Source organism: Hyla sarda, chromosome 5, assembly GCF_029499605.1.
Source record: "Hyla sarda isolate aHylSar1 chromosome 5, aHylSar1.hap1, whole genome shotgun sequence".
NCBI classification, from domain to species: domain Eukaryota; kingdom Metazoa; phylum Chordata; class Amphibia; order Anura; family Hylidae; genus Hyla; species Hyla sarda.
In genome coordinates, this window is record NC_079193.1 from 358,752,870 (window position 1) to 358,768,555 (window position 15,686).

General features: G+C 43.8%; 1 protein-coding gene across 1 annotated transcript; it reads left to right on the forward strand.

Moving 5' to 3' along the window:
• The first annotated feature begins 741 nt into the window (after positions 1–741).
• On the forward strand, positions 742–11,612 carry RNF139 (ring finger protein 139). Its single transcript, XM_056522720.1, has 2 exons — positions 742–1,114; positions 9,538–11,612. The coding sequence occupies exons 1-2, from the start codon at positions 949–951 to the stop codon at positions 11,361–11,363; spliced, it is 1,992 nt and encodes a 663-aa protein (XP_056378695.1). The 5' UTR covers positions 742–948; the 3' UTR covers positions 11,364–11,612.
• The last annotated feature ends 4,074 nt before the right edge of the window (positions 11,613–15,686 follow it).

A 15,686-nucleotide genomic window follows, 5' to 3' on the forward strand; every position in this document is an offset into this window, starting at 1 on the left:
CGCCTCCTCCATACATCTCTATGGGAGAGGCGGGGAGGCAGCTTTTGTGCCTCCCCGTCTCCCCCATAGAAATGCATGGGGACGGGGAGGAGACGGGGTGTCACCGTCGACCTCTAGGTTGACGCTACGCGCCTTAGCGCTCACCATCCCAGCGGTTGGACCCCCCACAATCAAACACTTATCCCCTATCCTGTGGATAGGGGATAAGTGTCATACCGCTGCAGTTGTCCTTTAAGGGGTTAAGATCAAAATGGGCTTGATCCTTCGAGGTTATAAAACAAAAAAAATTATTAAAAAAAACCCTCATCATGTAACCTCTATGTTTACGCTGCTTGTTATATTAAAATAAAGTGGTAAAAAAAAAATACGTGTCCTCTATGAATATGTGAAATCTACTTATAAATAAAGGAGATTTATCAAAACCTGTCCAGAGGAAAAGTAGCTGAGTTGCCCATAGCAACCAATCAGATGGCTTCTTTCATTTTTCACAGGCCTTTTCAAAAATGAAAGAAGCGATCTGATTGGTTGCTATGGACAGCTCAGCAACTTTTCCTTTTGACAGGTTTTGACAAATGCTTTCCTAATTCCTAATTTGTGTGCCCTCTGCTTGTTATGTTAAAATAAAGTTGTTTTAAAAAAAAAATTTTTGCTCTTATCTCTATATTTGTCAATAAAGTTACAGTGAGGGAAAAAAAAAAAAAGAAGCAAAGCCTACGTGCATAGTTGTGACGTCTTACGTTTTCCCCGCCCCCCGTCAGAGTGCGTCGCGGGCGGGCTGTGACGCAGCGGCTGCCGTTTGGCAGGTGCGGAGAGCATGGAACTAGTATTGCAACACACCGGAGACGGCGGCGAGTAGCCCCGGGGAAGCCGGGGGGTGTTCTTCACCCACCGAGAAGACCCCGCAGCCTCCCCTAACCTCCAGCAGGGGGCGGCAGACGGGTATAGCCCATGGCGGCGCCTCAGTTACTGGTGCTGGGTCAGCGGGTCAGGGCTGTGCTGGATGTGGCCCTGCGGGTTCCTCCGGTCTTCATCATCGATGCCATCTTGAACTCCTCGCACGATCCCTCGGCCGGATATGTGTCCATATTGGTGCAGCTTGTCCTCCGGCTGCTGGGTAAGAGCCCGTATACAGCTGTGTGTATATATATGTATGTATACAGCTGTGTGTGTATGTATGTGTGTATATATATATATATATATATATATATATATATGTGTATATATGTACGTATATATGTGTGTGTGTGTATATATTTATGTACGTATATGTGTGTGTATATATATATATATGTGTGTGTATATATATGTGTGTGTGTGTGTATATATATATATATATATATATATATATATATGTGTTGTCACGTGATTTAAAGGGCCATTAGCGTTAATCTGCCCCCTAATACTCCTGTCAACCTGATCAATGTCTATTCCAGTGTTTCCTAACCAGTGTGCCTCCAGCTGTTGCAGAACTACAACTCCCAGCTTCATTGTAGCTCTAGAGCAGTCTTTCCCAACCAGGGTGCTTACAGTTGTTGCAAAACTACAACTCCCAGCATGCCCGGACAGCCTTCGGCTGTCCGGGCATGCTGAGAGTTGTAGTTTTGCAACAGCTGGAGGCACCATGGTTGGGAAACACTCGGTTAACCCCTAGTGGTAGAGCAGGTCCTCCCTTTTATATAGTAAGTAGCCAAGTTTGAGTGGGTAACTCACTTCTACTTACACCTCCCTCTTCCCTACAGGGACTTCCTGGCGGAGGTGCGCGGTGAGTGACGTCATCGTAAGCGCCGCGCAGGACGTCAGCGTCCCCTCATCCTGTGCGGCACATGCGATGACGTCACTCCCCGCGTGCACCTCCGCCAGGAAAGCTCGCTATAGGCCGAATCATGCAGCTGCGATCTATAGCAGTTTACTAGAGATGAGCGAACTTACAGTAGATTTGATTCGTCACAAACTTCTCGGCTCGGCAGTTGATATCTTATCCTGCATAAATTAGTTCAGCTTTCCGGTGCTCCGGTGGGCTGGAAAAGATGGATACAGTCCTAGGAGACTCTTTCCTAGGAATGTATTCACCTTTTCCAGCCCACCGGAGCACCGGAAAGCTGAACTAATTTATGCAGGATTAGTCATCAACTGCCGAGCCGAGAAGTTCGTGACGAATCGAATTTACTGTAAGTTCGCTCATCTCTACAGTTTACTGACGGGATAAGATAGTCATATGTGAATTCTTCTGGCATTTAGTGCTGTTTACCCAAAACTGGGCTAAATACCAGAAGAATTCACCCTCCCGACGGCTGGAACTGCATGTCCTGGGCGTCGGGCGATACAATTCCCACATCCCTGTATAGAGAGAGAGAGAGAGATATATAACACACACACTCATATATATATATTATATACACTCACACATATATACACATATATACACATATATATACATACACTCGCACAGATATATATATATACACACACATACATAAATAAATATATACACACACACACACATATTCATATACATATATACACACACTCATATACACATATATATACATAAACACTCACACACACTCATACACATATATATATATATATATATATATATACACACATATTCATATATACACACATATTCATATATATACACATATTCATTTACACATATACACACACTCATACACATATTCATATACACACACATTCATATATATATATATATATATATATATACAGCAACAGAAGAATATATATATACACACACACTCATATACACATATATACACACACACTCATACACATATATATATATACACACACACTCATATACACATATATATACATACACACTCACACACACTCATACACACATATATATATACACACACACTCATATACACATATATATATACATACACACTCACACACACACTCATACATATATATATATATACACACACACATATTCATATATATACACACACATATTCATATACACACTCATACACATATATACACACACACATATTCATATATATACACACACTCATTCATATATATACACACACTCATTCATATATATACACACTCATACACATATTCATATATATACACACATATTCATATATACACACTCACATTTATATATATATATATATATATATATATATATATATATACACTCACTAATATACACACATATATATATATATATATATATATATATATACACACACTCATATACACATGTGTGTATATATATATACACACACATATATATATATACATACATACAGTGTGTATTTTATAGTTACTGTTGGTGACTCAGCTTATTAGTTCGCAGTTCAGCAGAAGCGACAACAGGAAGTGCGGCCATGTTGGTCATGACCTTTTGCTTTACTGTCTCAGAGTATGGGTGCGTTCACACACCACAGATCGTCCGCAACTGGTTTTATTTAAATACATTTGAATTGTTTTGGCTCAGAAACGCTCGGCTTGTTCTGCAGTATATCAGCACAATGTGGAAATATCTGAGCCAAATTATTCAGAGTGGAATTCCTCTTGCAGAATCTGCGCTTAATGGGGTTGTCTGGCAAAAAGGGATAGAGGATACGATGTCTGATCACGGGGGGTTTGGTCTCAGGGACCCCTGGGCGGCACCCCGGCATTTGGAACATTTTTGTTCAGAATGCTGGGTTCGGGCAGCCGTGGTTGTGATGTCAAATTGAAAAGAGAACCTAAATTTTGCAAATTTTGTAAGGTTTTGTTTTCACGCCGTACAATTTACAGTAAAAATGACGTGTTCTTTATTCTTTGGGTCAATATGATTAAAATGATACCCATGATTATACACGTTTCTATTACTGTTGCGCTTAAAAAAAATCACAAACTGTTTAACCAAATTAGTACGTTTAAAGTCCCCCTATTTTGAAGACCTATAACTTTTAAATTTTTCCGTATAAGCGGCGGTATGAGAGCTCATTTTTTGCGCCGTGATCTGTACTTTTTATTGATACCATATTTGCTTATATAAAACTTTTTTAATACTTAATTTTTTTTTGGGAATAAAATGTTATAAAAAAAAAAAGCAGCGCTGTGGGCGATCCGATCATCCATTCAAAGTACCGCACTGCCGCAGATGCCGTGGTCTGTATTGATCACGGCATCTGAGGGGTTAATGGCGGACATCCGCGCGATCGCGGATGTCGGCCATTAGCCGGGACCTGCCATGTATGACGCGAGCACCGTTCCGATACTCGCGGTCATACACAGGATGTAAATGTACGTCCTGGTGCGGGAAGTCCCACCAAACCAGGACGTACATTTACGTCCGTGGTCGTTAAGGGTTTAAAATGCACGGAATATCGGTATAAGTTATCAGCTATCGGCCTGAAAGTTCACAGGTTATCGGTATCGGCTCTAAAAAATCAATAACGGTTGATCCCTACCGTACACCTTTCACACGTATAGAATAATTTTTTAGGGTCCACTTTCAGAAACCTGCTACGACAGGCCTGATAATCTACTAAGATTGAAGAGCATCTAGGTCCCGTACTGATTATGTCATCTGAGTGGGATTCAAGTGTGAGATTATGAAGCCTACTATTACAGAATGTATAGGCTTTATTGGCAAACATATATGTGAGCTAGGGAGAGCAAACGTAGATATCATCTCAGCCAGGAGTGTACCACCGACGATACTCCTTATTCATAAGGTCCCCAACCACTAAAATACCTCGGTCCTTCCAAAGGGAAAGTCAGGAGGAGGATCTCCCCTGCGGAAATTCAGGATGATGACATAAGGGCATCCTCTTAGGAGAGGAGAAAGGGAAGGCCTTCCTCATCTCCTTCCAAGAGAAGACAGTGGCCCTCATTTACTTAGAAAATCGGGTTGTAAGTCTATGTTGCTTTCTTACCCGACTGCTTTTTTCCCCTGGTATTTATAATTATTGTCGCATCCTGTTTGTCGCACGTGGGTTTTGTTGGTTTTGGTTTCCAACTCCTCTGAGTTGTCGGGGAAAAAATCCACAACAATTCAACAAATTTGGGTTGGAAACCTTTATAAATACATGGGAAAGCTCAGAAATGTCGGGTTATGCCCCTTTTTCGGATTTGGGAGAATCCTCATCGGGTCCGTCAGGAAAAAATGTCGTATCGTGTCGCAGACTGGCCAAAAGATGCGCCAAAAAAACCAGACAAAAGAAGTCGGGTTTAGAATAGTAAATGAGGGCCAATGTCGCATAACAAGAACGATCGCTTAATCATGGGGGAGGGGGCAGTTTGGGGTAGCCGGTATGCAGAAGGGCTACGAAGTCCCACTGTGCTGCCAGGTTCTGTTCTAGAAACACATTGGAATAGAAAGAGGAACCCAGCAGCCAATCAATTACATGCCGAAATAAGCAGACTAAGTTGGGTAGGTTAAGACCACCCTAAGTCTTGCCTGAGATCAATTTTTGCAGAGCAATGCGAGGGCACTTACCCTGCTAGATGAAGCGAGTAACCGCTGAATTGAGGTGTTTAAAATCATCATGTTCGAGTAGGATAGGAACGGTTTGGATGGGGTATAACAACAACCTGGGGAAGCTGATAATCTTCTGGGGATGACAACATTCCATGAGAGTTAATGGAAGTTTCTCCCATTGGCCCAATTCAGAAATTATTTTAGCCAGGAGGGGAGGAAAATTTAAGGGAATAGAGGGAATCGGGTGTTTTCCCAATCTTGATGCCTAAGTATTGGATGTGAGAGGACGCAACTGTGACGCCTAGATTCCCCGCCTCTTCAAGCCAGCACTGAGGTGACAAACCCAATGGCAAGACATGTTTATTTTATAGCCTGACAAGCCCCCAAAATAAAATAAAAATCCAGGACCTGAGGCACATCCCTAGCAGAGTGACTGAGATTTAAAAGAACGTCCTTGGCGAATGATATTTTTACTTCAGTGGAACCCACTTGAGTACAGGTCTGTACTCAGCAGATGTTGCGCTAAGTGCTCAATGGCCAGATCAAACAGAAGGGGCAAGAGTGGGCACCCCTGCCTAGTGCCGTTATGGAGAAGAAAGGGAGCTGACAAGACCGGAGGTTAATTTATCAAGGGGCCGGAGCATCACTACATCACGGCTCCACCCCTCGTGATGTCTAGGGGCGGAGTACCCCTTTAAGCTAACAATCGAGTTTACAAGTTTTTATAGCCTTAGCTGAATGGCAGCAGTTTTTCCAATGGTTTACAGCTTCAGTCTTGAACTATTGACCTTCCATTCCCTTCACTTATACAGGTGTCTCTAGTCCTGCAAAAAAAACATATTTCCTTAACCCCTTATCAGTGAGAGGCTAGGTTACCCATGGGTTCCCTGTAACAGCAGAACACAACACTATGGAAAGTATAAGTATTGCCGCTCCTAATTGTGTGACATATAGTAAAGCACATGAAAAGCTTCTTCACGGTCACTTAACGTGTTCGTTTTGCGGTTACGTGAGGCACTGCATGCATTGGTTTTTATTCTTATAGTAGAGAAGTCATTAATTATAACTTTTTGTGAATTGGGACATTTAAACTTGCTTTTTTAAATTTTTTTTATTCCAATCTAAATTTAGTAGGAGTCCCAGTTGGTGCATTGTTTGCCGACTCTGACTCCAGGTACCCAAAATTTCGTCCGACTCCATAGCCCTGGTGCTGATCAAGCAGAATTCATTTGGAAAATGAATGCAGCGATCTGATTGGCTTTCCCTCGTGGACCAGTTTTTCAGGTTCAGTTGTGATATCACCTGCCAGCATGTGGCTATAATCCAGTGATTATACTTTCCCCGGGGTAGTTTGCGATCACTTCTATAGTCCTCGGCCTCCGGTGTTGGGTTGTACTTTGCTCATTTAGCTTCTATAGGAAATATTGTACTTTGTGCTGGATTGGACATTGTGCTCATGTTCACCCTTTAACCCTGCACTATAGCCGTATCTCTTCAGCCTTTAAACCTTCCCATAGATATATATAGGTGTGTTTTCCATGCCACAGTCGGATGTCAGGACTTGACAAATTTGCTTTGAATTCAGGATTTATTTTTTTACAACCAGTATATTTTTATATTTTTGGCTGAGAGCTATAGTTTTGCTACCACTTCTGCATACTGTTGACTTTTTTTTGATACATTTTTTTTTTCTTTGACTTGATCAAAAATCATCAATCTTGGAGTTAGGAACTTTTTGCCATTTATACTGTTGATCATGTGATAATTCTGTGATAATTTTGGACAAATATGTAATTTTTTTTTACTTTTATTTAAATGGGCACATACATTGAACACATATACGAACATGAACACATACTAGTCCTGTTGTAGTTTTGTTAATACTAGGGGAGATGTGAGCAGACAGCATACTGAGGAAGGGGGCGGAGACCTGCACAGTGAGGCCACGCCCCCTCCCTTTGAGAGGAATTCAGACTAGTGAGCTAAATTAAAAGTGTAATAAAAAAATAAAGGTGCCAGACACAAAAATTTGATGTACATGGTCAGGATTAGGTACTGAGTGATATATTTAAAAAATGTTTTTTGTTGGATCAGATGGGTACACTTTAAAATAAAATAAAGGTCAAAGAGGTCATTTAAAATTTTTTTTTGGGGGGGGGGAATATTTTTTGTTTTTCTTTTTTCACATGGGAGCTCAGGGAGGACAGAAACCTCCCGTGCCGAAGGGGTGGCGGGAGGTGTAGCAGGAAGCAGGATGACAAGAGGTGCAGCAGGTAGGGCTGGTGGCGGGAGGTCTAGCAGGGAGGTCGGGATGTGCAGCAGGGAGGGTTGGTGGCGGGAGGTGCAGCAGGGAGGGTTGGTGGCGGGAGGTGCAGCAGGGAGGGTTGGTGGCGGGAGGTGCAGCAGGGAGGGTTGGTGGCGGGAGGTGCAGCAGGGAGGGCGGGTGGCGGGAGGTGCAGCAGGGAGGGCGGGAGGTGCAGCAGGGAGGGCGGGTGGCGGGAGGCGCAGCAGGGAGGGCGGGTGGCGGGAGGCGCAGCAGGGAGGGCGGGTGGCGGGAGGCGCAGCAGGGAGGGCGGGAGGCGCAGCAGGGAGGGCGGGTGGCGGGAGGCGCAGCAGGGAGGGCGGGTGGCGGGAGGCGCAGCAGGGAGGGCGGGTGGCGGGAGGCGCAGCAGGGAGGGCAGGTGGCGGGAGTGACAAGAGGTGCAGCAGGAGGGTGGTAGGTGCATGTTAAATGTTTTGATCATACAGTGTGTAGGTGTTCAGACCCCAACAAACCGCTAGATCTTTGTCTATGTAAGCAACACCATAGACTGCAAGTGACAGTATCCATTTTGGTGGGATCAGTTGACTGATGTGTATGAAGGCCGCTCATGGTAATGTATAATGCTATTGTTCTTAGTAAGATATAAACACCAACCACATGTGCCTGTTCACCCCTCTCCCCATTCAGAATGTGTATGCTTGGCCAGGCCGAGTGTACTTGTGGATGTGGGAGTGTTCAGTCAACAGCTGTCAAAAATATGTGACCAACCTTGAATGTACCTATTAGGGATCGACCGATTATCAGTATGGCCGATATTATCGGCCAATAATCACGATTTTGGGCATTATCGGTATCGGCAATTACCTTGCCGAAAATGCCCCGCACCGCGACCGCCACCCACCGCACCCCAGACCCACTGCACCGCACCCCCCACCGTGATGCTGGGCGGTTTACCGGTATGGATTTTTGCCTATACCGGTCGGGCTCCTCCCCCACCCTCCGAGTCAATAAAAAAATTAAACTAACCCATAATGGGGGTGGTCCGGGCCATCCATCCTTCCTTCCTGTAGTGTCCGGGGGCGTTCCGGGTGAAGAGTGAACCGGTCCGGGCTGTCCTTCTCCGGCGGTCATCTTCTCCACTCCGGGCAGGCTCCGGCCTAGTACGCTGCATAGACGCCGCTACGCTGTGACGTCAGGTGCGTCGCTGCGCACGGGCGTCACTGCGCAGCGGCGTCTATGCAGCGTACTAGGCCGGAGCCTGCCCGGAGTGGAGAAGATGACCGCCGGAGAAGGACAGCCCGGACCGGTTCACTCTTCACCCGGAACGCCCCCGGACACTACAGGAAGGATGGATGGGCCGGACCACCCTGACAGGTAGGGGGAGAGAAGCGGGTGGCGGCGGCCTATGGCCCCGCAAAAGCCACTGCAGATCATTGATTTAAAGCGCCCTTTAAATCAATGATCTGCAGCGGTGTCGCAGGGGGTTAAATAGCCGATAACTTATACCGGAATATCGGTATAAGTTATCGGCTATCGGCCCTAACCTTCACCGATTATCGGTATCGGCCCTAAAAAAACGATATCGGTCAATCCCTAGTACCTATTATTAAAATACAATTTTGATAGGTTGTCTGTTCTAGATGAGATTGTGTTATACTAGGTCACTGTTTCCCAACCAGTGTTCCTTCAGCCAATGGCTGCCTGGTCATGCTCTGAGTTGTAGTTTTCCAACAGACTGAATCAAAAACACTGGTAAAGATACTTTAAGAAAAACAAAGATCTAGAACAGACTGCTTTGTAACACTCTTCTTCTGTCTTTCAGGTGTCCTGGCATCCGCCGTAGTGCTTGTGTTATCCCGGAGGGCGCTCTTTAAGTTTTACACCATCAGCATGGCTCTGGTGATTGCTGCAACTTCAGTATTGATGAACTATTATACCACTCTGCACATTGACTTGAATTCCCCTTACAGACTGGTGGAGCTGTCCCCGAGCGGATCTTCTCTCTGGATGCCACTGATCGTCTTACAGCTCATCTTTGGCATCGGGTTCATTGCTCTGCTGGAGGAGATCCATTCGGTGTATTCTCAGTTCATCATCATGAATATGCTTGTACCCGCGATAAGTCTCATCATCGACCTCCGGTGTGAGGTGCAGGAAATTGTAGTCATCATATCTGGCCTTGTGCTTGCCATCTACACTACAGTATGCCTGTCCCTCCGCTTCAAATGGTTCTACTACTCCACAAAATACACCTTCCTCCTGCTCAAGCACATGTACCAGGTTTACGGGCTGCAGGTTATGTTGGAAGACGCCTGGAAAAAAGTCCACTTCCCCGATGTGTTGAGAGTGTTCTGGTTGACTAGACTAGCCACCCAAGCCGTGTTCTTGGTCTACATGGTGAGGGTATCCAATGCCGCTGCTGGAGAAGCCTCTTACTTCATGCAGTGGAGCGACTTCTGGGAGCTTGTGTGCCACCTCATCATCAGCGGCTGTGACTCCACCTTAACCGTCTTGGGGATGAGTGCTGTCATCTCCTCCATAGCACATTATCTCGGACTTGGTATCCTCGCCTTTATCGGCTCCACTGAAGAAGAAGACAAACGCCTTGGTTTCGTAGCTCCCGTCCTGTTTTTCATTTTAGCCCTACAGACTGGCCTGAGCGGACTAAAGCCCGAAGAGAGACTTATTCGCCTTTGTCGGAACATGTGCCTTCTGTTGACAGCCATTTTACATTTTATTCATGGAATGACCGACCCGGTGTTAATGTCACTCAGTGCCTCCCACGTGTCTTCTTTTCGCAGGCATTTCCCAGTGCTCCTGGTCTCTGCGTTCCTTTTTGTGCTTCCAATCCTCCTCAGCTGCGTCTTGTGGCACTACTACGCCCTCAACACCTGGTTATTTGCGGTCACTGCTTTCTGCGTTGAACTTTGCCTCAAAGTCATCGTCTCCCTGACGGTGTACACTCTGTTCATGATCGACGGCCACTACAGTGTGGTGTGGGAAAAGCTGGACGACTACGTGTACTATGTGCGCTCCACTGGCAGCATAATCGAGTTCATCTTCGGCGTCATCATGTTTGGCAATGGGGCCTACACCATGATGTTTGAGTCCGGCAGTAAGATCCGAGCTTGCATGATGTGTCTGCACGCCTACTTCAACATCTACCTGCAAGCCAAGAACGGGTGGAAGACCTTCATGAACCGTAGGACGGCTGTAAAGAAGATCAACTCCCTTCCAGAAGTCAAAGTCTCAGAGAACAGCGAAATTGATGATGTGTGCGCCATCTGCTACCAGGAGTTCCGTACATCAGCCCGGGTGACTCCCTGCCACCATTACTTTCATGCACTCTGCCTTCGAAAGTGGCTGTACATTCAAGACACGTGCCCCATGTGCCATCAGAGAGTCTACATCGAAGACGACTTGAAAGAAACCACGTCCTTCTCCAACAACAACGGACTGGTGGTGCCAAATGAGGAACCGGCGCAAGATCTTGCCGACGGAGAACCGGAACAGGAGCTGTATGGCCATGAACTGATTGAAGATGATAGCACAGAAGAAGAAGAGGAGGAGGAGGAATGGACGGCTGAGGAGCACCATTCCAACGCCTTAGAAGAATTGATTCAAGATATTGATAATCTGAGGGATTGAGCGTTATTTATTTGTTTTATTTTTTTTTCTCTCCTGCTGTGTGTCTCTACTAATAAGACATGGGAAAGACCGATACGAGTTTGGGAAAAATAATTTTTGTTTCTGAAAGCACAATCGGAATCCTGATGCAAGGTCTGAATGGATGAGCGTCCTCTTAAGTGCTGCTGTAAATATCTCTTGGTCTCTTTTGTGACCTGATGAAAATGTGTGTACATTCTTGTACATGAAATAAAAACAAAAATGATTTTGCATCCATTGCTTCCTTGACAGCCACGTTAAGGCCTTAGCCATACGTTAAAGGGGTACTCCACTGGAAAACATTTTTTAAATTAACTGGTGCCAGAAAGTTAAACAGATTTGTAAATTACTTCGATTAAAAAAAAATCTTAATCCTTCCAGTACTTATGAGCTGCTGTATGATCCACAGGGAATTCTTTTCTTTTTGAATTTCTTTTCAGTCAGACCACAGTGCTCTCTGTTGACACCTCTGTCCTTTTTAGGTACTGTCCAGAGCAGGATAGGTTTTCTATGGGGATTTGCTCCTACTATGGACAGTTCCTGACATGGACAGAGGTGTCAACAGAGAGCACTGTGGTCAGGCAGAAAGGAAATTCAAAAAGAACAGAATTCCTGTAGAGCATACAGCAGCTGAAAAGTACTGGAAGGATTAAGATTTTTTTAATAAAGTAATTTACAAATCTGTAACTTACTGGCCCCAGTTGTTTAAAAAAAAATGTTTTCTAGTGGTGTACCCCTTTAAAGGAGAACTTCAGCCAAAACTAACTTATCTCCTATCCACAGGATAGGGGATAAGTAGGTGATCGCGGGGGATCCAACCTCTTGGACCCCGCACAATATCCAGAACTAGAGCTGTCTCTCTGCTAGGAGCACGTGCTGCAGGCGGCACACCTTCCATTAGTTTTTTTAGGAGGAATGAAGAGACCCGAGTATAGCACTACTACATAGAAATGAATGGAGTGCGTGCCTTCTACTGATAGACAACACGTTTTCCTTCACTGACAGCCGGGGTCCCGAAATCGCGGTGGGTCCCAGCCATCAGCTACTTATTCCTTTTCCTGTGGATAGGGAATAAGTTCGTTTTGGCTGGAGTTCTCCTTTAATAATACAAGCGCAGGTAGAAATTCAAGGGTACAGAAAGCGCCATAGTGTCATCTAGGGTCCTGTCAGTCCAGGTCATTAGACCAGTATTTCCCAACCAGTGTGCCTCCAGCTGTTGCAAAACTACAACTTTGCCACACTGGTTGGGAAACATTGCACTAGAGTATATGCACTGTTACCTTTATTTATTGTTTCATTGCATTTGTCCTTTATAAAAACTTTTTTAAATGTCACACTTTAGATGTTTTAATTGGTCCATGAGGGAGATTTATCAAAATTTGTCCAGAGGAAAAGTTGCCCATAGCAACCAATCAGATCGCTTCTTTCATTTTTATAAAGGCCTCTGAAAAATGAAAGCAGCGATCTGATTGTTTGCTATGGGCAACTGGGAAACTTTTCCTCTGGACAAGTTTTGGTAAATTCCCCCCCCCCCCCCCGTCTTTGTCAGGAGCAGTGCATGCTGGCTTGCTTCTTCTAATGATTGGTAGAGGTCTCAGCACAGAGACCCCGACAGATCAAAACGTTTGACATGTCAAAAAGTTTTTATAATTTAACAAGTTAATGTCTCTTTAACTTGTTAACGACCAAGGACTAATAGCCAGCATGCAGCGATCGCCATGGCCGGCTAGTAAAAGTCCCTGGGGATCCAATGATTCCTCCTAAAAGTCCTTTAACCACTTATAGACGCAGGGTTTTTTGGTTTTTGCATTTTCATGTTTTCCTCATCACCTTCTAAAAATCATAACGCTTTCAATTTTGCACATAAAATTCCATATTATGGCTTATTTTTTGCACCACCAATTCTACTTTACAGCGACATTAGTCATTTTACCAAAAAATCCACGGAGAAATGGAAAAAAATTCATTGTGCGAAAAAAATTGAAGAAAAATACCTTATCTTTATTCTGTAGGTCCATACGGTTAAAATGATCCCCTACTTATATAGGTTTGATTTTGTCGTACTTCGGGGGAAAAAAAATCATAACTAAATGCAGGAAAATGTATGTTTAAAATTGTCATCTTCTGACCCCTATAACTTTTTTATTTACAGGGCGCTATGAGGACTCATTTTTTGCACCATAATCTGAAGTTTTTAGCGGTACCATTTTTGTAATGATCAGATTTTTGATAGCTTTTTATTTTTTTTTTATTTTTTTTTCATGATATAAAAAGTGGCCAAAAATACGCTATTTTGGACTTTGGAATTTTTTTGCGCGTACGCCATTGACCGTGCTGTTTAATTAACAATATATTTTTATAATTCGGACACTTCCGCAAGTGGCGATACCACATATGTTTATTTTTATTTACACTTTTTTATGGGAAAAGGGGGGGTGATTCAAACTTTTATTAGGGAAAGGGTTAAATGATCTTTATTCACTTTTTTTTTTGCAGTCTTATTGCTCCCATAGGGACCTATAACACTGCACACACTGATCTTTTACATTGTTCAATGGTTTCTCATAGGAAACCAGTGATCGATGATTCTGCTGCTTGACTGCTCATGCCTGGGCTATCTCGAACAGCTGCCTGAGCTAACCGGCATTAGTTTACTTTCAACTTTGGACGCCGCGTCTAAAGGGTTAATGGTGTGCGGCACTGCAATCAGTGCCGCGCTCTATTAGCCATGGGTCCTGGCCGTTGCTAGGGGCAAGGCCCGACCCGCAATGATACGGGGCCACGCGTCATAGAATGGGAGCCAACCCATGACGTACATTAGAGATGAGCGAACTTACAGTAAATTTGATTTGTCACGAACTTCTCGGCTCAGCAGTTGATGACTTATCCTGCATAAATTTGTTCAGCTTTCAGGTGCTCCCGTGGGCTGGAAAAGGTGGATACAGTCCTAGGAGACTCTTTCCTAGGACTGTATCCACCTTTTCCAACCCACCGGAGCACCTGAAAGCTGAACTAATTTTCTGCTTTTACCCTTTTTAAAAATGTAAAATTTTTGGGAAAACAAGCATTTTAGGTAAAAAAATAATATATTTTTTTACATATGCAAAAGTCGTGAAACACCTGTAGGGTATTAAGGTTCAAATTACCCCTTGTTACGTTCCCCGAGGGGTCTAGTTTCCAAAATGGTATGCCATGTGGTTTTTTTTTGCTGTCCTGGCACCATAGGGGCTTCCTAAATGCGGCATGCCCCCAGAGCAAAATTCGCTTTCAAAAAGCCAAATGTGACTCCTTCTCTTCTGAGACCTGTAGTGCGCCAGCAGAACACTTTTCACCCCCATATGGGGTGTTTTCTGAATCGGGAGAAATTGGGCTTCAAATTTTTGGCGGTATTTTCTGCTATTACCCTTTTTAAAATTGTAAAAATTTTGGGAAACCAAGCATTTTAGGTAAAAAATATATATATTTTTTTTACATATGCAAAAGTCGTGAATCACCTGTGGGGTATTAAGGTTCACTTTACCCCTTGTTACGTTCCCTGAGGGGTCTAGTTTCCAAAATGATATGCCATGTGTTTTTTTTTTTTTTGCTGTCCTGGCACCATAGGGGCTTCCTAAATGCGGCATGCCCCCCCAAAAACCATTTGTCGCTCCTTCCCTTCTGAGCCCTCTACTGCGCCCGCCGAACAATTAACATAGACATATGAGGTATGTGCTTACTCGAGAGAAATTGGGTTTCAAATACAAGTAAAAATTTTCTCCTTTTTACCCTTGCAAAAATTCAAAAATTGGGTCTACAAGAACATGCGAGTGTAAAAAATGAAGATTTTGAATTTTCTCCTTTACTTTGCTGCTATTCCTGTGAAACACCTAAAGGGTTAATACACTTACTGAATGTTTTTTTGAATACTTTGGGGGGTGCAGTTTTTATAATGGGGTCTTTTATGGGGTATTTCTAATATGAAGACCCTTCAAATCCACTTCAAAACTGAACTGGTCCCTGAAAAATAGTGAGTTTGAAAATTTTGTGAAAAATTTCAAAATTGCTGCTGAACTTTGAAGCCCTCTGGTGTCTTCCAAAAGTAAAAACTCATAAATTTTATGATGCAAACATAAAGTAGACATATTGTATATGTGAACCCCCCAAAAAATGGAGGCCCCTTGGTTGGGAAAAACTGCAATAGGGGATGAATTTCAGTTCCACAAAGTATCCCTTTATTGATAAAGTGATACAACTAGTCAGCAATCCTATCTGCAAGAACCGGGGCACACCCTGCCCCATATATATATATATATATATATAATATAT

What these genes read in the sequence shown, in the direction of transcription:
- RNF139 (XM_056522720.1), top strand. Translation starts at nt 949, where the DNA reads ATGGCGGCGCCTCAGTTACTGGTGCTGGGTCAGCGGGTCAGGGCTGTG. An exon ending in GCTTGTCCTCCGGCTGCTGG is followed by an intron (nt 1,115 to 9,537) that starts GTAAGAGCCCGT and finishes TCTGTCTTTCAG; the next exon opens with GTGTCCTGGCATCCGCCGTA.